Source organism: Triturus cristatus, chromosome 10 (assembly GCF_964204655.1).
Source record: "Triturus cristatus chromosome 10, aTriCri1.1, whole genome shotgun sequence".
Taxonomy (NCBI): Eukaryota; Metazoa; Chordata; class Amphibia; order Caudata; family Salamandridae; genus Triturus; species Triturus cristatus.
Genome location: NC_140593.1, coordinates 1,073,276,733 through 1,073,301,157, shown reverse-complemented (window position 1 = coordinate 1,073,301,157; position 24,425 = coordinate 1,073,276,733). Strand labels below are relative to the sequence as shown.

The 24,425-nt window shown below is 44.3% G+C and overlaps 1 protein-coding gene across 1 annotated transcript in view; it reads left to right on the top strand.

Annotated features, from left to right (window-relative positions):
- Window positions 1-24,425, top strand: part of LOC146796583 (kinesin-like protein KIF19) — a 1,608,680-nt gene that overhangs the window by 389,430 nt on the left and 1,194,825 nt on the right. The window contains exon 4 of the mRNA XM_085629222.1: window positions 5,512-5,622. Coding sequence (XP_085485348.1) covers window positions 5,512-5,622 — 111 coding nt within the window. The remainder of the gene's footprint in view (window positions 1-5,511; window positions 5,623-24,425) is intronic.

Sequence of the window (24,425 nt, the reverse complement as noted above, 5' to 3'; positions counted from 1 at the left end):
TCCATGGGTAGCAGAGGCGCGGCTTCAGGGGGAGGATGAGGCAGCCGAAGGAAGCACGTCAGGCGGGCTGCGTCAGGAAAGCAGCGCCACACAATCTCGTCGAGACGATTAACACCAGGAAGACTGCGCCGTCACATCCCTGGAACACGCTCAAATCGTGCCCCCCACCTTCCGGCAAGCACAGGGCACGTGAAGAGGACTCCAAAGCCGGTAAGGAGTAAAATATTTCCGTTAAGAGCCCATCCCGCGGTGGAGCTCACTCGTCAGGCGGCCATCTTCCTGCGTGGCCAGACCACGCCCCCATTCCAGGCGGCTTTAGAAGGTTTCGTGTTTGCCTAATGATCCGTGCGGCAGATGAAGGGCATTAGAGTATTGCGACCCCTCCAAAATGCAAACCGAAACGAAATGTCAACTAAAGTAAAATTCTTAAATGCGAAGACATTCAGATGGCTCGCTGACACTCGACACTAAACCCTGACCATAAAAAGCGGCGCTGCTATTTGACGCATTTCAGATATCTGAAAGAATGCGACCGCGGCTGTTCTGGGACCGCAGCACATGCCAGCTGGTGGGCATTAAATCTCGGCGGCCACAACCTTTCTGCTTGCAAGCAACCACCGCTCATACTTGACGACGAAAGACAGGATTACAGAGGCTCATATTTTAGCTCTTCCGCGCCAATCATACATGCAGAGACAGCTTACCGCGGCTTATGCTGAGTTCCCAATACCTATATGTAAAGAGGCAAGCTATATTCTTTGTGATAAAATTAGGCATTAATCACTGCGTCAACATAAACCGCTTAGCATATACAATGCTCTCAGGTACACTACACCTTCCTCAGTTATTTTGATGTTGCTTGCAGGCACAGGTAAATGCCACGCTTCCGTCAATGTCCCGTGCCCCCACGCGCTTACTGGCTGCCGCGCTTCTCTAACGAAAAAGGCAGACTGCCGTCAATGCCCCGCGCTTACCGGCTCCGAGCAAAAAACCTCTCTGCCTCGTCCGCTTACTCGCTGCAGGAAACAGGACGCCCGCATCTTGCTTCTTGTGAACTGCACAACGCCCTTGCGCAGCCCTTCCCGATCACAGACCTCCTGACTGGCCCTCAAAACTGCACGAAACCCTTGCGCAGTCCTTCCCGATCACGGACCTCGTGACTGGCCCTCAAAATCGTCCCCGAAACGTCTTCGACCTTCTCCTTGCTGCGTCAGCAGCTCCACGACCACGGACCTAGATTCTGGGAGGCGCGACCGCCAAAACGATCCTCTGCCTGCAAGACAAAGAAAACAAGTTACGGGCAGCCGCTGGCCCGGGTGCGTTCCTGGTGGGGGCGCGAGGAACAAGAGACTGTTCCTGCGCCCACAACCCCCTTTTAAGTGGGGGCATTGGGACCACCAGGCAGAAGGCTGGTCTAAACCAGTCTCCCCCAAACGTCCGGCGTTCATGTGAACTGGCTTCCAGTTCACTGCCGAGGTCTGGCGCGACCGCCATAATGGCGGCCCGCGCTATATAGTGCTTGCCTTGCCCAAATGAGTTTTTGAGCAAGTTAAAGTGCGCATCCAATCCTGCATGAAATGAGGAAGCTCTTTCCATGCAAAGATACGTTTTAGAAACATTATTTCTCAAAAAATAATTTTTAGTGTTCTTAAAAAGTGGGAGGTTCGCCTAACCTTCTTTATTCCTGTACAGAGTAAAATAAATGCTGGTTTCCAGTGCTTCCAAAAGACGTTTGGGATAGGTATCCTTGGCATGATGAACCTATTCTACTATCTGCTTTTTTTTTAAAAACTGTTAACCTGCGAACCTGGGACTTGCTCTAAATTGAGTTTTCTATGCATGCATATTAATGAAAAGAGGGTTAACTAATTTGGATTACAAATCAAACTTCGAAAGAACATTATTCCCAGACCATTCATTGTGGCATGTGCATAGCGACATGAATTACTGCCTGTAGTGCATTTTCACCGAACTTGTCATAACAGAACATGTTTACATACACTCCATTGTGCAAATGGAGTGAGTAGCCCGGTTGTGGCGGACAAACAGTGCAGCGTTGAATTGCATACAAATGGGAAGTAACAAATGTGCACTCTTGTGTACTCGTGTCTCAGTTGTATTTCCAGATTGTTTAGTTTCTCTAGATAAAGCTATATATTAATTTAAGATATGCAATTTACTACATCAAATAGACTTTTAAAAGTTTTCTTAAAGCACTTCAATAATGCACCTAATAGAGCTAACAGGCCAGAATCTCAAAGGGGTCAGAATCCTAATAGGCTGTTGCGAGAACACACAAAAGCCCAACATATGCAAAAGGCTGTAACCAGCAGACTCAAACCCTCAAGCTAACATTGTAGTACTGTATGATCATAAAGAAATGTCAGCATCTCGCTTTGGTTAAAAATGAATGAGGAAAATGGCTGCAAAGAGTCATCTGCTCACACCCCAGAGCCAGGCATAACGTTGAGCACCTGTTGTGAGAAAGAAAAATGCTGATGAATGGAATGTTTGAATTCTCAGCAGTTGGTAATTACTGTGGGTTTCATGGTAGTCCACCATTTTTTGTCATAACAGAAAAGGGACATCTATATGCAAATAAGCCTTGGGCACACCACAAAAGGGACAGTCTAGCCCAAGCTATGTCCCATTTGCATCGAACACAACAGGGCCAGTCATGTTTCAGCATCATTTATGAGATGCAGCATGAGCCCTATGGAACAGTGAGCAGTAGACCCTTATTGAAATGCCCTAAATGTGATGGGTATGGTCAAATGTCGGTCCTGTAGCTCATAATGCTCTAGGACTAAAGCAGCACCTCACTTGAAGCCCAAGAAGGCCGAACAGGTGGTAGCACAGCTGCACACTATTCAGGAGTTGGGATAACAATGACATCTGGGACTGTGCTGGGACTGTTAAAGAAAGAGCTGGCACAATTATTTTCCAGGATTTACGAAACAAGACGGATCAGCTGTTGTCAAAAAGGGAGCAAGTCTGAGAGACAGGGAGGCCCTGACACTGAACTATCTCAATGTCAAATGGAACCTCAAAATCCTTCCAAAGTCCTTTGACGTCAAACGTTTGTCCTGAGGTGATTTCAACATTTATTACTTTGATATTGATTCCAAGCAGGAGTGGCGGTAACCACGAGAGCCTACCCACTCACCTGCAGAAGTGGCAGATGCTGTTATGAGAGGAAGTGAGAGAGAAAACTGACCGTCTTGAGTTTACTGAAGATACATCTCCCCTTTCTTTGCCCAGAGGAGCACATCTTTCCCATTGCCCAGCCTTACGTTTAAAATTTCCCTACAGATGTCAGTAACCTTGATGGAGGGAGAATTGGCAGTCAAATCTCTTGGTCATCTTTCCTTCACATAGTTATCACCATAGTCTATCATTGTGGTTAAAGGGAAAAGTAAATAACTCCTTCAGAGAAAGGCAGCAAAAACATTTTGTCCAGAAAAAGTAGGCTAAAAAACGAAGCTGACATTCAATAATGGCCATTGAATCCAAAACCTCTAGCTAAGTTGGTGCTTTTAGTCACAAATAGTATTTAAAAAAGGCAGAAATCGTTTTTTTTATCTTGCTCACTGGGTGGAAAATATTGAACTCTCTAATTGGCTCCACGCTGTACATCGTGTGATTATACAGGTGACCAAAGGTCTTAAAGTGCCAGAGGCAGTTTTCATTGTTTTACAGAGTATTAGAACACTTCTTGCTTTTATTTTGTTCCAAAGTGTTATTTAGTAGAGGAGTTTTGATCCAAATGTGTTTTAGTTTTTCTGATTGCTTAAAAAACAGTAAATAGTTTTCGATGGAGGCATGGACCATCCAATAAAACTCCACTTGAAAGGATAATTATTAATTTTATGAAGAAGTGGAGCAGATATTACAGCCATTCTGAGGTGAATGCTTATATTAATGTTATGGAAGACAAACACTTGGGACCCGATTACGACTTTTGGCGGTGCGGGCGGCATGCCAACCCTGCACCACCAAGAGTCACTGCCGCCCACCCGATTACATGTTTTTAGAAGTCTGGTGGGAGGCGTGGCGGTCCTGCTGCGGTGCGGTTTAAAAGGCTCATTGTGTGCCTGAAACAGCACCGCTGTGGGAACGCCAGTGCACGTGCCTTCACAGGAAGAAATGCACCATGTCGTGCATTTCTTCCTGTGCAAAAATTGGGGGTGCAGAAATACAGGGGGTACAACATGTGCCCCATGCATGCACCCCCGTGCACAGGGGCAAGAGGTGGGCCCTATGGGCCCCCTTTCTTTCCTCACCACCAGCAGTTACATGGAGGAAGAACCTCCATGACACCGCTGATGGTGAGGAAGCCTCTGGACACCAGCAAGCATATTGCGGCCCTCGGTCTTCTACGATGCAATGTCGGTCTGACTGTCGAAGTCCTGCTAGGGCAGTCGGACCCCTGGTGTAGCGGTAGCTGGACCGCGACCGCCACGCCACCACGAGTCAGAGTGCCAGACACGTAATTGGGCCCTCGGTCTTCTACATGCACATTGTTGCCTAGACTCTTACGTTAGAGCAGAAAACAAGGGGCCTTATTTAGAGTTTGACATAAACATGGTGGATGTCCCGTCCCCCGTATTAGAAGTGCACTATATCTTATGGCACTTGTAATACGATGGATGGATACCCATCACTTTTTGATGGAATATACGGTCTGCTTAGCACTTATAATGGAATATTTAAAGCCTAGGATATTTTTAAGTAGCCTTTCTCATCCAAGGTCCAGCCCTCCAATTTGATTTAGCACCTCAGGGAAATCTCTGAAAGAGAAAGAAGCTGCAAAGTAAATAATACACATTAGAATTAAAAGTTACTTTGGTAACGGTGTATCTCATGGATACATTGTACCCCCTGTGTAGAGGTTTAATCATACGTCTCTCTCTGTCTCGCCTTAAATTTTCACATTCCTTTGTGGCTAGACAAATCTGTGAACTGATAGGGCACAGACAGGCATGTTGATGCTATTTGTACCCTAGCATATCATCCGATCAGGTTGGAAGTGTAGTATGCCGTTAGAAGTGTACTATGCCAGTGCAAAACCATGGGTTAACAAGTCATACCCCATGCTGTTGGCATGGCTGTTGAGCGATTTCAAACTTAAATACATTGTAGGGTAAATACAGTATCTATCCAAATCACATTATAAAAGGTAAGCAACATTTCTTTAGGAATACATTCCAGTGGCATGTTTGAGTTCCAGATGAGAACTGTGACTTGCCCCACCTGAACCTGTATTTTTGAAATGCCATATGATTCCACTGATGCTTATCTTTAAGTTTGCATTTAATAAAAAGCAGAATGACATTCTAGTCGTTCATCTAAATAGCTACTTAGATATGTTTTGTATTACAGTTGTAATGCTAAAGTGATCTAGTTTCCCACAATAAGTTGGATACCACAGTATCACAAACACAATACACTAGTCAATCACATGTGAATAATTTACCATGTTTCTTTGCTTGAATGTTTTCCTTTTAAAAGATGGTGGTACTTCTGGATCCAACTGAAGATCCTGATGATATCCTAAGAGCAAACCGTACCAGAGAGAAAACATTTGTCTTTGACATGGTTTTTGATGAGAAAGCTACCCAGGTAACTTTTTTCTACTTCTATTAATATTTGACTTCCAGCCAGACATATTGTCCTTGTCTCCTTCCCTCATTTTTAGGGTCTTGCTTGTTCCCATGTAAGACTCCTCAGAAATCTCAGATTGAATACTCATGTAGTGTCCTTTGATTTTGATCCTACAATGTAGCTTGTGTACTTGATACATCAAATGTCTTCTGAGGAGAGAAAGTTATTAGAGTAGGCTAATCGTAAGCAGTGTAGCAGTACTGTATTTGCCTACTTTTTATATTGAAAATTACCGCGTTAGTTGAGATTTACAGAAATCTCCTTGTCATAAGACGTGCCATTTTCCAATCCTGAAAGTGCAAAAGAAAAAAGAAAGAAGACTCTAGGTTGAACAGTTTTCTGCCACATCCTCCAGAGGGCAGAGCTACGTTGAGACTAGTGTACTGTTAATAAAAGGAGGGATGCCTCAAACCCTATCCTTGTTTTTGGCTGGGATCTAATTAGTTAGACCCAGAGTGCTCACTAAGATAGCATCCACCGCTCTCCTTCCCCTCACCTGCATATGCTATATGTTGATTACATGGTGCCTTTTTAGCACTGAACCTCAAGATCAACTTTTTTACAAAAAACTTTATCTGTATTGTATAGTACTCTCTGTGATACATAGCATATAGTCACTCATTTTCCATGTATATTTGCAATACAAACATCATGTCCAACAGCATATCTAGAATCATGTCGATTAAGGCACATTTCCCCCAGTGGGTAACTAGTGGTTCGGCACCGTTCTGCCCACATAACAAGTCTAGGTGGTTCCTGATACCTATATCCCACAACTGCAGGATCTCCACCAATGCAAATAGGTCCAACATTTATATGAATCACTGGGATCCCTCTTCATTGTTTATTGCTCGTAAATAGTCCAGTCCCTTAGGGGTTGCCAAATATCTTTAGGCTTAGATGTAGGGTGCTCTCAAGATCAACTTTGACTGCATTGTAAGCACTGAATTGACTTATAATATTGAGGTATTCTCCTTTGCAATTGAGGCACTTAGACCAATAATCTGACTGCATTATTCAAGATCAGTGTCAACATGACCAATTTCAAAGTAACTGGTGAATATCTCTGAGATGACAGTGGAGTGCTCTTCCCACCTTGTTGACCTTTAGGCAGTAACTGTTGGACAAATGATCCTAGGAGACACCATCATATGTAATCAACTTCTCCATTAAGAAATAAACTCACAAGAGATAGAGTTGATTGCTTGATTCTCATTAGCCTCTGTAGGAAAGTGAAGTATTATGCAGTGATGCTGCACTATGCAATACTCTCACAATACCCCAAAATATGTCCTTTAGATTCACACTAATAAATCACTAGCTAGTCCTGGTAAGTAGTCTGACTTTACTAGACAAACATGTGTTAAGCATTTTAGAGTACCAACATGGACGATAAGTAATTGACACAACTTGATAGAAGTCCAACTCTAATTTATAAAACATAAAGCAGATTTTTATATTAATTTAGACACCAAAATGAAGAGAATCGGATGTGTATAACTGGAGTTGTGGTTATTAGAAGGAAAGATACATCAATACAATTCAATACTGCAGAACTTTATCATTGCAGTCAATGGTAAAAATCACTAGTGACTTTCGGTCACTTGTAGGTTGAGTTCTGTGGAACCTACTGGGGACTAAGGTGATGCGGGTCCCAGGACAAGGCCATTACAGTCAGTTGAATTTTACCTAGCTCGAAGGGCCTTGGTGCAGAGTTACTCTGGCTGTCTCTGGTGCTGAAGCAGGAGTTGTGGGGGAGCTGGTTTACCTCTCAGATGGTGCTGGTGAGGAAACGGATGCAAAAAGTCAAAAAGGGGCTACTGAGGTAGTTGATTGAAGGTGCTGTGGAGTTCCTTCAAGGTGTAATGTCGAGTGAAGGTAGTGGTTGCTGGGCTGGCCACCAACAAGCCTTGGTAGCGGTAAGGCCAGTGAGAAGTTGATTCTACGTCCGGAGGTCTGGGGAAAACGATCACCACCTGAAACTTGCTGGAGGTCAGGTCTTCATTTCCCACTTTGCACTGGGCCATTTCCTTTGGGCGATCCTTCGGACGGTCCAATGGCCCGCGATTCTTTGTTTCTGGGAACATTGTTTTACCTTGTAGACTAGTGCCACTAGTCTAAGGGAGCCTGGAATTGCCTTTGGTTCTCAAAGGTGCCCCTCTGTCTGGGAGTACTGATCTTTGGTCTGGGACAAGTCATGGTGGTTGACACAGGTGCAGAGTATTGCACCTTTGTTTTGTGCTGGTTCTGTAGTCGCAAACTTGGGTCTCTTCTTTGTCCTCTTTTGAAATTCGAATCAGAACCGAGGTTCTGGTGCCAGGGGTCACCCCGAAGATTTAGCGGTGTGGGTAGCTCATCACCTTGATGTGCCACTTCACTAGCCATCCAGTAAGGGAGGGAGGTGTTTCCTCCTTCCCATCCAGGCCTTTGTTTCTGACTCCTGGAAGTGTTCACAGTTTCTGGCAGGGGTCAGATTCCCATATTGGTTGCATCAGCTGCATGCTGTCAGCCAGGGCACAGACAAGGCTGGGGCGGTCAGGTTGGCAACCTCTAAAGTAGCCACCTGGGTGCATGTCACATCAACCCTGGCATGAGAATCATGTTAGGGATGATGAGACGAGTTGTTTGATACCAAACATGACATATTTCTGTGGGGTCAAACTGGAGCTGGCAACCTCGGAGTGCCCAGTTGCCAGCCCATGTTATCCTGTGGCCCCCTGATCACTTATAGTAGTCCTTAATGGGAAGGGCTATTTTAGGGACAAAAACGCTTGTACTTACATGCTCACACCATTAATATAATGCACCCTGCCTCCTGGGCTCAAGAGGCCTACCTTAGGGGTGACTGGTATATATTAAAAATAGTACTTTGACCTTGCCGCACATGGTGAGGGCAAAATCGAGTTTGTGCTGTTTAAACTGCTCATGCATTATGAAATGGCAGGACTGCTGTCATCTGTTTACTTGGGTCACTCAGGGTGGCACAAACAGTGCTTCAGGCCCTGGATCCCTTTAACTCCCATGCTCTGGATACCACTGGTACCATTTACCAGGGTATTTATAAGGGGGTTAAAGTCCTTACCAATTGGGGTTACCAATTCCAATGGATCCGTTTTAGGGACGGAGCACTGGTACTGGGCAGCAGGCCCCAGTGCACTATCAAAGTCATAACCATCACCATTGGAAGAGTGGGGGACATGACCATACCAAAAAGGCACTTTCCTACAGCCTCCATCAAGGGAACTGTGCCAGAACATCTTGATAGAATGAAAGACATGGTAAAAGTCTGAATGGGAAGCTCTCCCCCACTCTTTGTCACATGCTGGTGTCACTGAAAGAGTAACAAATGTATCTCTTCCAGACTGTGGGCCTGATTTAGGGTTTCAAGATCGAGTGGGACGAGGCATGGCGTTTTTGTAATGCGAGTGCGGTGGAGACTGATATTCACAGTCCGGCAGGTGAAACGTGACCTATTGGTGCGGTATTCGCCATTGAAGAGGGTTGCAGGTACGAGGGACGACAGCAACCACTCGATATGGTGCAGTAAAATTTAAGAGGTGAAGACTGGTCCCCCAGTGCCCTGATGAAGTTGCCTTGAGAGTGTTGGCAATGAAACATGTTGGCCTTTCGTGAGTGAAAATGGCCATATACATGCCCGTTTTTTAATCTGAGGACACTCACAGCACTCAATAAAGTACGTCTTGCATGTGAGCAGTACCTCTTTTTAATTGTGAGAATAGTTTTTCTTTTTCACGGTTGGGGCCCAGTGGGCACTGAGTGAGCTGCACAGACTCAGTGTTGTTTTGTACACAGTTTTTTGATTTATTCTCTGTTTAATTTCTCACCTCTGAGGAAGTTCTAGCACACACTTTCTTTTCTTTTCTGGCCATGTAAGCAACCGATGATGATAACGTGGGCATACTGGCGAGTACCATCCAGCAGCTCCCTTGGTTTGCATACGTGAGATGCTTACTGGCCTTCTCACACATTTTTTGTCTTTAATTTGTTATACACAATTGTGTGAGGGATTGAAGTTACTATACACTGTTGATACAGGCTGTGGTTACTGACGTTGTTTAAACTGAACAGCATGGACCAGAAGGCCTTTTTTTGCTATTAGCAGGCCTTGTTTGGGAAGTCTTAAAATGCAGTATAAGCTCCTGTAGGTCCTAAATTATTCATAGGTCTGTTCGATTGGGGTCAGATCTTGTAGTGTTTTTTGATCGTTTGAGTGGGGGGCGATCTGATTCCTTATTACCCCTTTTGCTCCTTTTGTGTTTGTGTCACTGAAAGACTAACACATTTATCTCTTCCAGACTGTGGGCCTGATTTAGGGTTTTAAGGTACAGAAATTACTTTTGGACAGATGGCCATCTCTAAAGTAGCTGTATGTTCCTCCATTAGGGTGGCAGAGCACATTACCTCCGCTACCCTTTATGGATTACAGTCCGTAAAATCCAAAGATGATCACCATTGAAGAAGTCATCATTGTACCTTAAAAGGACCTGCCATCACTTTGGCTCCCTTCAAGGTACAAAAAGTATGGTGACGGCAGCTGTCTGTTTTGATGGCCAGTAAACAAACTTTTACATTTTCTTTGTTTTGCAGGAACAACTTCAAGTGGGAATTTGTTTCTGAAGAACAAAAAACAAATCACCCCCCAAACCCTGGGAGTTTTTCCAAACTTGAAATTTCCAGAAATACAGCAGTGTGCTAGGAAAATGTCTTTCACTAAGGCCACAAACTTTAAGCCATAGTCCGCCTACAGGAAGCAGATGTATATCACAAACCAGCGCAGTCTTTGCCTGTGTGTCTTGGCTGCGGGCATGAAACAAAGTTGAGCAACATTTGCTCCATCATGTACTCAAAGACGATCAAGAAGTGGGATGTAAAGTCGCAAAAATGGGTCAGAATGCACCCTAAACCACTGCTGCAGGTCCCAGGCTACTCCTGTGTCAAGAACCTCGTCACACTTCAAGTCTTTGGGTTAGTTTGTATTTGTATTTTGTTTTTATATAGCGCATATATACCGACAGGTCTCTTAGCGCTTGACAGAAGAGAGGCAGCATTCAGGCCGGGGAGGACAGTCATGGTAACAAGTAATTTAAGATGTATCCCTAAATAGCAGAGTTTTTAACTGCTTCCAGAAGGGAAACAGACCCGATTCCTTCCGTAAAGTGTCCGGCAGCTGATTCCAAAGTTGTGGCAGAAGGACTGAGATAGCTCGTCCACCCTTGGTGACAAGGTTACTCCGAGGGCAGGCCAGCTGAGATGCTTCTGTAGAACGAAGCACTCGCCCTGGCACATATTTAATTAGACGTTCCCTTATGTAGCCGGGGCTGTGACCATAGAGGGTTTTGTGAGCAATACACAATCCTTTAAATTTTGAACGCTGTCTGGCAGGCAGCCAGTGCAGCTTGCGTAGCAGGGGTGATGCATGGGTCCTCCTGGGTAGCCTGAAGATCAACCTAGCAGCGTCATTCTGTACTACCTGAAGTCTATTCATAAGTTTCAGGGGAAGTCCTAAGTAGAGCGTGTTCCCATAATCGAGGCGCGAAAGGATAGTAGCCGATACAATGGAGTTCATAGATGAAACTGAGAGGAGGGGAACCAGTTTCCTCAGTTGTCTCAGGACGCAAGTACATATGCCCACCACCGAATGGACTTGGTGGCTCATGGAGAGTTCTGAGTCGATCTTGATTCCCAGACTTTTCATAACTGGTGATGGGCTTGGAGGGGCCCCAAGTTCTTTGGGCCAGAACAGGCCACTCCAGGGATTGTTTTTTACTGGAATGACAAGAACCTCTGTTTTATCTGGGTTAATTTTCAAAGAGTTTACCATCATCCAATTAGTGGTAAATCTTAAGATGTTTTGGACTGTCTCTTGAGCACGGGCCGAGTTGACGATCCTCAGGATAAGCTGGGTATCGTCTGCATAGTTGAAGACTCGGCATTCCATGTTGGTCAATGCAGTCATTAAGGGCTGCAAGTATATATTAAAGAGAAGTGGGGATAATGCGGAGCCCTGAGGGACCCCGCAAAGGATGTCGCCCCTGTCCGATATATGATCGCCAAGTTGGACCCTTTGCGAACGTCCAGATAGAAAGGATTTTAACCAGTTGTAGACAGGCCCCCGAAATCCCAGATCTGCCAGTCGAGTCAGTAGTGTTGAGTGACTGACCGTATCGAACGCCGCAGAGAGATCCAAAAGTATCAGGGCGCTCGGCTCTTTGTTATCAGCCTTTAATCTGAGATCATCAAGTACAGATAACATAACTAGCTCCGTACTGTGATGGGCTCTAAAGCCGGCCTGGCGTGGATAGAGTAGCTCAAGTTTTTCAAGAAAACCAGAAAGCGTTTTCAAGACATGTTGCTCCATGACCTTTGCCAGGAAAGGGAGCTGAGAAATAGGTCTGTAATTTTTCAGCTCAGCCTTGTCTGCTCCTGGCTTTTTTAGTAAGGGGATAACTCTAGCCTCCTTCAAGTTGAAGGGTACCTGGCCAGTGGCCGGGGAGTCATTTAGGAGGGTAAGAATTTGATGATCCAGAACTGGGAGGGCCATCTGGAAAATCCTTGGTGGACATGGAACGGCCGGTGAGCCTGATTTAGTTTTATTTATCAGTGTTTCCAATGATTCTAGTTTCAAAGGGGGGAAGTTTGTGAGGTATTGGTCTGATGAGGACGAGGGTAGAGCCAGTTCCTGGGAGCTCACGGTGATGGGAGTTTTGTCGATGTCGCGAAGAATATCTGTCACCTTGTGGAAATATGGATTTTTATGATCAGTTATGTCCCCTATCTTGGACCCCAACGGTTCCATGTATAAATCACAAGTACATGTATGTTCCCTCCAGTTCCAGTTATGAAGACGCAAACACATGTGCGTCCACCGTCAACATGTCCTCTTTCAGATCCGCCATGAATGGGCCGGATATCCTATTCCTAAGTATGAAAGGCCACCGGCTTTATATGGTTCATTTATCCCATTTTACAGTCCAGGCGAGTAGGCCTGATTCTGCCATTAAGCCTTTTCCTGCCTTCTGCCTCTGAAAGCTCCAGTCTGAGCTCGCATCTGTATCCATGAACTTTGTCCTACTCCCTGCGCGGCTAACGGTGCCTGACTCGACCTGTCTGCTTCCCAAAAACTGTATTTCACCTTCGAGATTATCTGCTCCGCTCCCCATCCAATGCATTCCTGTCTAGTAGTTTAAGTAAACATTCTTCCAGCTACCGAGCAAAGGGCCCGGCTTCTCTGTCTTTATGCAAGTAATTCATAGCCCTGTTACTATGGAAGATTTCTGCCCTTGCATCTCATGTAGACACTTAGACGCTTGTACACGCACTCACAGTCAGTATAGAATAGATTTTGTTCGAGAGACCTTTCCTTTTGGATAACATAGTTCTTTAAACATAGGATGTTAGATATGATTTGGGATTAGGTTGACTTGACCCCCCAGACTTCTGTCTCCACATGTAGAGCTAAATGTCAAGTCCCCTTCACCCCCCAGTTGCACGTCAATCACACGTCATGCTGCTGCGCGCGCATCTCTGCCAAGTATTTCTGCTGACATTGCGAAATTCTTTCATGGAACCACCCCTTTGTGACATCATACCTAATGACGTTCTTTAGTTACGCCTAGTTACTCCCATTTTAGTTACGCATGTATGTTTTATCTCTGTTATCAACTGTTACGCCTCCTGCATCTGTTTCACTATAATGCCTCTGTATAAAAATGATTACCTGTCAATAAAGTTGGCCCCTTCACTTCCTGAACCTTCGTGGTGATGGAATATGGAGTCCATCAATTCGAATTGATTTTGGAATAAAGCCCGTTCCGAACCTCTAATACCACGGATTCTGCCTCTTATTTTACTGAGCTATTATTATAGATTTTCTGCATCAAATTAAGTACCGGTAATTAAATTATTTACCACATATATGGCGCCCGAATAGGGACACTTTCTCATCTCACGCGCCGGAGGTGCGTTGCAGGCCCGGTCTCCTGCCACAGCTGGACGGACAACAACGCGTACCCACAGGATTTCCTGTATCTCCCTCCTGCCGAGCGGGGGTAACTGAGGCTGCGATCAACACCCAGACGAGGCGGTGAGAAGTGCGAAGTATCCCGACCAGAGCCTAGCTGAGAGAGCAAGATCCGAGGTATACAGAGGCCCACCAGTTTCCGAAGTTCCGAAGTTTCGAGTCAAGTCCAGTCCGGTCCAAGTCCAGTTCAGTTCAGTTCCGAGGCCTTCCGTTCCGAGCTACCCGGTGAGTACCATTGTCGGGGAGGCGTTCTGACGTGCACATAGGTTGTGCCGGTCAAGACGGGTTTGGGTACACAAATCCGGTCTGCACTGTTTCAGCAGTGTATCTGTACTGTTTAGCAGTATATCAAGTATGTCTAGTATATAATTCAGAATTACCTAGTTAGTGCCGAGTATTATGCTTAGTGACTAGTTCCCTAAATGGCCATCATTGTTGTTCATTAAATGTTAAATGTTAAATGTTTTAATACGTTCTGCATATTGTGGTGTGAATGACTGTTCATTATTGTGTTTTGTTGTATTAAACGTGTTCAAAATTAGGTATCAGATCAGTTCTCAATATGCCGCTCTTTTCGAAATTAAGACAGATCAAAACTAGAAAAGGTGTACTCGAAGAAGCTGTTCCCATTCCTCCTAGGGACACTCCAGGGTACTTCATGTATCATAAACATGGCCTAGACGCCATATTATTTCTTGATTTATGGGTAGACTATACCAAGGAATTACCAGAAAGTCAGAGGTGGCCCGCAGCTGGGACCTGGGATGCAGATTGCATCATGAAAGTAGAGGAAGAATTATGGAAAAAGAAAGCTAGACAGTCACAGAAAGATGCCATTGAATTATGGCGTAAAGAATCATATAGACGTACAGAAAAAGCGCTCAGACAGGAAGAGAAAAGTAAGGAGAATTCAAATAAAGTCCGAGAAAATCTATTAATTGAAGAAGGTACTCGAGTAAAATCAGAACAAGTAGACAGACAAAGAAATGCCCTTATGAATGGTATGTATCCTCTTCTGGCCGAAGGGTTACCTAAGGCCACTCCGGAGATACCAAAAGACTTGCCACCCCCATTGTTTCCGATAAAAGCACATCCCAAAGGGCATCCCAGAACAGCAGAAGATGTTTTTCTTTCCTCTTATTTAGACGACGCAGCTCCCGAGTATGCTAATACTGCGCCACATAGACCGCCTACCGAGGGGGTTCAACGCCAAGACCCTCCTCCGTCTGTACCTCCGCAACAACAAACTCCGACACAAGTTCCGGCAAGCACATCTGTTTCTACAACTGTATCCACACCTATGGTTGCTATATCACGTTCAACGAATCCTTTCACATCCAGCACCCCAGGTGGTGCTACAGGAGGTACATCAAACATTTTTTCCACGCCACCCAGAGTAAATAAACTTTCCTTTCAAGATTTAGCCCACCAACGTACGCCCAAACTAGTAACTCCCGACATGCTTAAGGAACTTCTAATAGATTGTAGATATGACCCTGTGCCCGGCAAAGAGGACGAAATGCTGCTGGCATCATTACGTATCCGACGAGCTGCAATATATTTAGGGAGGCTACCAGGAATGACTACACATTTAGAAAATATATATCATTTTGTCCAGTCAGGGCGAGATTCTGAAAGTATTAACCGAGCCATGGAATACCAGAAAGTGGAGATACAGGGGGAACTGTTACGTTTCCTCATAAATTGTGTGATCAGAAATCAAGACCGACCAGGGGTAAATCCGGAAGAAATGCAAATTCTTACCACATGGAGTCGGAATATATCAGAGGGGAGACATGATAAACGATTAAGTATAGTAGCTATGTGCCGAAATATCCGCAAAGAAGTAGAACGAATACACGAAGAAAGATTAGCAGTAGACCAGCCTGAACAAACCGAGGAGGAGGAAGAATTAGAACTGCCCACAGGACAGTTAGAAACCATGGCCTATGTAGGTAGAGGAAGATCTTGCAATAATACTAGATGCTTTACTGATCCGATACGTCCGATACGTCCAGATAATAGCAGAAGTTTCCAAACCCCTATAATAAATATAAGGTCCCCCGAACATTCGTTCCAAGCCGCTGACAAATTACTCCGAGAACGAAGGGGTTATCATATACTCGATTCTATGGACGAACAAGAATTAGCCAGGTCAGCCGTTCACTGGGTTGACAGTCCCGGAAAATATAGTGATGATACACTAGCGCACACGTTTTTGAACCTCACCCCAGATGAACAGCGTTTAGCTGGTATCTATATGATTCAACAACTCCTTATATTATATAAAAGCCAACACTCCGATCCTGGTCCCTTACCTGATATATTGACTGAATTACTCACGAATAAATGGAGAGGTCCAGGTACTGAGTTAATTAGAGAAATACTAGATTCCAGAAAGCAGTACATTCTTTTTGTATGTCCCGAACATGTCTCACTGCCCATCAAGGAAAGAACGACGTATTACATGGATAGACAGAATCCCTTACGCGAAGTCCACCCGATAAAAGGTGATGACAATCAGTTTAAACGTGTGTTTGTATACACACCCATATCTAAAATAGAACTATTAGAAATGAAGAAAGTGGTACCCAGTCATGACAAAGACCCAGCGGGTTTCCACCGTGAAATAAAAGACATGTTGCTCATGGGAGAGTATACCTATCCCGACATTATGAAAATATTGAAGGTATTAATGCCTGCGGGCATTTACGAAAAACTCAAGGAAAAGGATTGGGAGGTGGGAGACCAAAAGATAGATTGGACAGCATTAGAAAACGAAGAAAAAGCTCGAGGTCCAGGTTCAGGGCTTGGGGACAAGACCAAAACACTACCAGGTTTACTAGTACAGGTACTGCCACGTTTATTAACTACGAAAAAGGAAGACTGGGGTGCAATCTCAGCCTGTAAACAAAAGCAAGATGAGGACACTAGTGATTTCTATGCCCGATTCGAAAAATGTTTTGGTATAAATAGTGGAATAAAAGCAAGTAGCGAATCGTATCCACATCTGTTTGTGACAAAATTAGTTGAAAATTACTTGCCCCAAGTTAAGAATAGAGTATTGAAATTCGAGAGTACCTGGCAAGGTAACACTCCGTCACAAATGTTACAAATGCTACAGTACCATCACAATAGAATTAGAGAGGAACAAGAACATGAACAAAGACTCATGAAAGACACGAAAATGAAAATGCTAGTTTCCCAGACAGTTCCAGCCGACGGTCATAAAAAGGGTATGACACAGTCCAGTGTCTCAGCAGGTTCTGTAAAAGGGACATGCAACTATTGTAAACAGCCAGGTCATTATGTACACGATTGTCCAGTTTTAAAACATAATATCGCCATAGGTAATACAAAAGAAAGACCACGGCCACTTAGACAGGATCAGAACCAACAAGGAGCCCCGCAGCATGCACAGTCCATGCCGGCTCCGCAACAATCTATGCCAGCTCCACCACCGCAGCCTATTGCTGCCACACAAACAACGACACAACAGATGTACCAGACCGCACAGTATGACTATCCTGATTATCAACGATACTCATGAAACAGCCTAGAGAGGGAAGTTGGCTTACCCCTTATCGAGGTCCCTGTAGATCAAGAAGGACCTTATGTACACAGTGAACTATTAGGCCAAGATAGAAAATTTTTACTTGATACAGGGGCAAGCCGAACAACCATAAAACGTAGTGAAGTTCCAGGGGCACCACTCTCAGGCTCACAGAATATTTCCCTTGGCTTTTCAGGAAAACCTATCATTAACGAAGTATCACAGCCTCTTCCACTTACGATTGGTCCCTTGACACGAACTACAGATTTATTGCTTACTAAATCATGTCCAGAAAACCTGTTAGGTATAAAAACATTGAAAGCTCTAGGAGCTATAATATGTTGTTCTCCGGAAGGAGTAAGATTGTTTCTACGTGATTTCAAAGGGCACTATGTGTCCCGAGACATGGATCACCGACTGCAGACTTTACCCACACATTTATGGGCACAAGGCCCTACAGATGTTGGTTGCATGAACATTACACCATATCGAGTCACACTAAAGACAGGAGTGGTACTACCACGAATGCGACAATACAAGTTACCCCCAGATGCTGTAGTGGCTTTACTGCAAATCATTGACGAGCTTATTACCCAAGGAGTGGTTGTGGAAACCGACTCCAATGTATGTAATTCCCCGATAATTCCGATTCTTAAACGAACTGAACCAAAAGCCCCACCAGTATATCGATTGGTTATTGATCTGCGCGAATTAAATAAATGTATTGTACCACAATACCCCGTAGTCCCAGACATTTCTTCATTACTGACAGCCATTGATTCCGAAGCAACATTCTTTACTGTAATTGATCTCAAGAATGCCTTTTTCAGCGTCCCAATAGATCCGGAAAGCCAATACTTGTTCGGATTTAGTTTAAATGGACGAAGCTTTAAATTCACACGCGCACCTCAAGGATTCACAGAAAGCCCCAGCATCTATAGCCAAGCACTGAAACGAGAACTTGACAGTATCCACATGCCAGTCAACACTGCCCTGCTTCAATATGTCGATGATCTGCTGATCACCGCTAGAAGTGAACCTGAATGTGAAAAGGCCTCACTGACGGTTTTACAATTTTTGGCCGAAAAGGGGCACAAGGTGTCCCCTTCTAAGCTGCAATTCTGTGTCCAGCGAGTTGTTTACCTTGGGCACTCGCTGTCCAAGGAGGGAAGGCAGCTTACACCAGATCGCATCCAGTTAATTGTTAACATGTCAATACCCAAGACACAAAAGGAGGTGCGGGCTTTCATAGGCCTCACTTCATACTGTAGGCAGTGGATCCCTCAGTATGCATTTCTAGCAAAACCACTCATTCAGTTGACAACACAGGAGGCAGCCACATCGACTGTCCTCCCTTGGACTCAGGAACATACACAAGCTTTTGAAAGCCTAAAGAAAGCTTTATGTCAAGCACCTGTTTTAGCAACACCATGTTACAATAAACAGTTTACACTCTTTGTTACAGAACGCGAAGGTACTGCCTTGTCAGTACTCACACAGGAACAAGCAGGATCACACAAACCATGTGCTTATTTTTCTAGTACATTAGATCCCGTAGCTCAGGCTCTGCCTGCGTGCCTGAAATCAGTGGCAGCGACAGCTTTAGCAATCAGACAAAGCGATGCCATAGTGTTAGGACATCCATTGACAGTACAAGTACCACACGCAGTAGAGGTTCTCTTGAACCGAACGCAAACACAACACTTGACTATAGCAAGACTCACCGGTTACGAATTAACATTGTTTCAGCCACACATAGAAATCAGACGTTGTAGTACATTGAATCCTGCCACACTGTTACCAGTAAACGGAACAGACCCACTAGCACATGATTGTATTGAAGTTATCACTATCACGACGAAACCCAGACAAGACTTGACAGACGTCCCATTGTCAGATCCAGACCTGACGTTGTATGTAGATGGTTCATGTATGAGAACAAGTACAGGAGAGCTAGTGGCCGCGTATGCAGTCACAACAGACACTGAAGTCATTGAAACAAATTGCATAAATACCTTGTCAGCTCAAGCAGCAGAGCTCATCGCTCTGACACAAGCCTGTATTCAAGCCACAAATAAAAAAGTCAACATATACACTGATTCACGTTATGCATTCGGAGTTGTACATGACTTCGGCGTGCTGTGGCGAGAGAGAGGTTATTTAACTTCTCACGGTGCCCACATTCAGCACGGACCCCTCATTCATGCCTTATTAGATGCAATACATTTACCCACTGCAATATCAATTATGAAATGTAAAGCTCATACGAAAGTTACTGATATCATTTCTCAAGGCAATGATCTAGCTGACAGAACAGCTAAACAGACTGCTCAAACTCACACATCTGACATGACAAAGACAATAGTTCCGACACCAACACATTGCATGACGGTTAAGGATCCCGCTCTTGACGTAATTGACATACAGACACATGCTACACCAGATGAAATAAAGAAATGGACTGAATTAGGAGGGATCCAAACGGATCAAGGATGGATGACTAAGGAAAAATCTGTATGGTTCCTTCCTGATTCAATGGTCCAAGTCATCATTAATACAATACATAGTCCAGCGCACCTAGGAGAAAAAGCTATGCTAGACAGCATTCAACACATTTGGTTCAACAAACATTTACGAGCAGCAGCTAAACAAAAAGTTCGTACCTGTATGATCTGTTGTCAGTTTAACCCAGGTAAAAGCATTCCCGTAGAACAGGGTGGATTTCAGCCTCCTGATCACCCTTTTGAAGTCCTCCAGATGGATTATATCCAGATGGAACAATGTCGAGGATTCAAATATGTTCTTGTAGTTGTCTGTGCTCTTTCCCGTTGGACAGAGGCATACCCGGTTTCAGATTACACTGCCCCGACTACTGCCAAACAGTTGGTTCGAGAATTCTTCCCACGGTACGGTTTACCACGTGTTGTCTACTCAGATAACGGCCAGCCGTTCTCATCCGAACTAATGAAACACGTTTCACTTTTGTTAGGCTATCAGTGGAAATTTCACTGTGTCCGACACCCCGAGGCAGCAGGTCTCGTGGAACGACATAATCAAACTCTGAAAATTAGATTGTCCAAAATATGTAGAGAGAAAGGTGTCGACTGGGTAGTAGCCTTACCAGTTGCACTCTTTTACATGAGAATGGTAGCGCACTCTCGAACAGGGCTATCCCCTTATGAGGTGATCTTTGGCAGACCACCAAATATGTGGGGGACGCCTATACCACGCAAAATAACTGATGTCGACTGTAATATGCTGACAGATTACTTGGCTTCCTTGATGTCTGCACTACAATCTTGTCGTTCACAGGTAGCTGCAGCCTTTCCCGACAACACCGAGGTGAAACCCCATGACGTAGTTCCCGGGGACCTGGTGTTAGTGAGGAACTTTGACCGGAAGTCTCAGCTGGATCCTAGGTGGAAATCGCCTCAACTAGTACTGCTCACCACGAGGACAGCCGTGAAGATCGAAGGTCGAAAAGGCTGGATACATTCAAGTCATATCAAGAAATTTCATGGACTACCGTCTGATGTAAACGATACACCTCGCGTGTCTTCACCGATTGACTCAAAGCTTCCTTTGGTTGAACAGAGTAATAAGGAACTATACAAACTAAAACTATGGTCTAACAAGTCAGACAATTTGATTGTTTAAGTCCTCTCCAAGGTGAATCGGTCGAATTTGTCTCTGACATGTATCCCCTAGACCTGAATAGAGAAAGAAACCGAAAATGCAATTGAAACAACATGCGTACTGTAAATCACTGCGTAGTCATTGCACAGTGACGTTATTAATTTTGTTTTTCTTAAGTCTTTTAATAATCGCTGCAAGTATATTGTTGCACATATATTATCCTATTTCTAAACATGTTTACAATGTTACTGCTGAACATTCTTTTAGTGAATTACCCCCGCATGAGTTGTCCTATAGATTTGCGCTGCGCAATAACACTTTTATTAGTATGTTACATCATTCCCATCAGACTAGCAATGCTACAAATTGTTGGATATGTGGCCGACTCCCTCCCTATCAGAACTATAAGGGAATTCTGCCTCTCTTTCCATATCCGTTCACACACAATGGCTCCTGTGGAGCATGGTTTAGTTTAATTAATTCCCTCGATTCAAACTCAGTAACTTATCAAGACAATTGGGTATGGGGAAACCTGAACCTAGTTTTACTCAAAGTCTGCTACCCTAACAAGGACGGACTTCCCAAAAGAACAGGAACTGATCTAGAAAATGAAGTATATGGATTAGGGAATTTCACGCTTAATCTCATGATCCTGAATGTTGAATCCGAAGCTGCACCAATTTTTCCCGCTATATCAGTATTTCCAGTTAAAGGTGAATTGTGTGTAAGAAAGAATGGTTCCATACATATGGGCCATAGTAGATGCACCACTGTAATAGAATTCAGTGATCAAGGCAAGTCTACATTTAGAGCTTCTCGCCATTCCTACTTCGTATGTGGTCAGACTGCATATATACGTTTGCCTCTAGATTGGGATGGTACCTGCTACATCGGATTCCTTTTGCCACCTGTTTTCCTAGCTCCTCCTGATTATCATAGAAATACTCATTTAGTACACAATAGAGAACGGAGAGATCTCCCAATAGTCGATTACACTGAGACAGCATGGGAAAAATACACAGATTTCAATAAAGGTCTCTTTCCCTATATAGGTACAGTTACCAATAGTAAGCTGATACGTAGATTAACTAGAACCCTTGAAGCAGTAGTGAACGAAACTATTTCCGCCTTAGGCAATTTAACAGAAGAGCAGTCTGCTATGCGGATTGTTGTGCTTCAAAATCGTCTTGTCCTTGACGTCATCCTGGCCGATAGGGGCGGAGCTTGTAGGGTCATCGGATCAAGTTGTTGCATTTTCATACCAGAAAATTCGCCATCTGTATATAAAGCCATAACTCGCCTTCATAAGATTGTAAGCCAGATACACCAGAATCCAGGCACCTGGATTTGGTCCGGTTGGTTTTGGAGTGTATTGTCAACCTTTGAATGGAGGGTCCTATCCTTCCTAGGTATTGGCTTTCTCATACTATTCAGTTGCTGCTTATGCCTACAATGTGGACCAGCGATTTGTGGTCTGTGTGCCACATCGTGTATTCCACCACCAAGATTTCATTCATCCCGGAAGAAGAAAGAAGAACAAATGATGCTATATGAACAGATCAACGGATTGATGAAGATTGATATCTCTTAAGGGCAAGTAGGGGACAAGGAGGGAATGTGGAAATATGGATTTTTATGATCAGTTATGTCCCCTATCTTGGACCCCAACGGTTCCATGTATAAATCACAAGTACATGTATGTTCCCTCCAGTTCCAGTTATGAAGACGCAAACACATGTGCGTCCACCGTCAACATGTCCTCTTTCAGATCCGCCATGAATGGGCCGGATATCCTATTCCTAAGTATGAAAGGCCACCGGCTTTATATGGTTCATTTATCCCATTTTACAGTCCAGGCGAGTAGGCCTGATTCTGCCATTAAGCCTTTTCCTGCCTTCTGCCTCTGAAAGCTCCAGTCTGAGCTCGCATCTGTATCCATGAACTTTGTCCTACTCCCTGCGCGGCTAACGGTGCCTGACTCGACCTGTCTGCTTGCCAAAAACTGTATTTCACCTTCGAGATTATCTGCTCCGCTCCCCATCCAATGCATTCCTGTCTAGTAGTTTAAGTAAACATTCTTCCAGCTACCGAGCAAAGGGCCCGGCTTCTCTGTCTTTATGCAAGTAATTCATAGCCCTGTTACTATGGAAGATTTCTGCCCTTGCATCTCATGTAGACACTTAGATGCTTGTACACGCACTCACAGTCAGTATAGAATAGATTTTGTTCGAGAGACCTTTCCTTTTGGATAACATAGTTCTTTAAACATAGGATGTTAGATATGATTTGGGATTAGGTTGACTTGACCCCCCAGACTTCTGTCTCCACATGTAGAGCTAAATGTCAAGTCCCCTTCACCCCCCAGTTGCACGTCAATCACACGTCATGCTGCTGCGCGCGCATCTCTGCCAAGTATTTCTGCTGACATTGCGAAATTCTTTCATGGAACCACCCCTTTGTGACATCATACCTAATGACGTTCTTTAGTTACGCCTAGTTACTCCCATTTTAGTTACGCATGTATGTTTTATCTCTGTTATCAACTGTTACGCCTCCTGCATCTGTTTCACTATAATGCCTCTGTATAAAAATGATTACCTGTCAATAAAGTTGGCCCCTTCACTTCCTGAACCTTCGTGGTGATGGAATATGGAGTCCATCAATTCGAATTGATTTTGGAATAAAGCCCGTTCCGAACCTCTAATACCACGGATTCTGCCTCTTATTTTACTGAGCTATTATTATAGATTTTCCGCATCAAATTAAGTACCGGTAATTAAATTATTTACCACAACCTTCTGGAGAAAGAAAGTCTGTAAGGTATTGACGTCAAATGGTTTTGATGTTGATTTGGCGTCGGCCTTTTTGCTGAGCTCATTTAAGATCTTAAAAGTTTCCTTCTGTTTATTAGGAGCATCTGTTATCTGAGCCTCGTAATATTCAGCTTTCCTAGTAGTAATAGATTTTTTATATAGGGTTAGTGCAGCTTTATAGAGGGTTAGATCAGAGGGGTTATAGGCTTTCCTCCACTGTCTCGCCGCCTTACGCCTTACTTAGTTCAAGTCCAGGTCACGCCAAAAGTGCAAGAAGTCTAAGAAGGACTCGTCTTCATCTTGATAATTTAATGCTGTGAAGCTACGCAGTTGACACGCCAGAGATCTGACTCCTCAGGCACCACCCAACTCTGAACCTATTTTTAGGCTGGGCTGTGCGGACCCCGAGTTTCTTGGGTCGTTTACCCCTTCAAAGTGGCCATGCTGTAAATTTTCAAAGTGATGCTGGCCTACTCTGAAGTTTCATAGGGCCTCATGGAGTCAATGTCGCCCCAATTGCACTTCCATGATGCTAACAATCGCTCTATGATGGACCAGAAGGCGACCAGGAAGCTGGAGGTGAAATTCTATGTGGAAGAACACAAAACGTGGGTCAGAATGCACTCTAAACCACTGCTCCCAATCTCTGAGTCAGTCATATGCCAAGAACTGGTCGTGCTTCATGTCTGCGGATAAATTCAAGTCACGCCATAAGAGC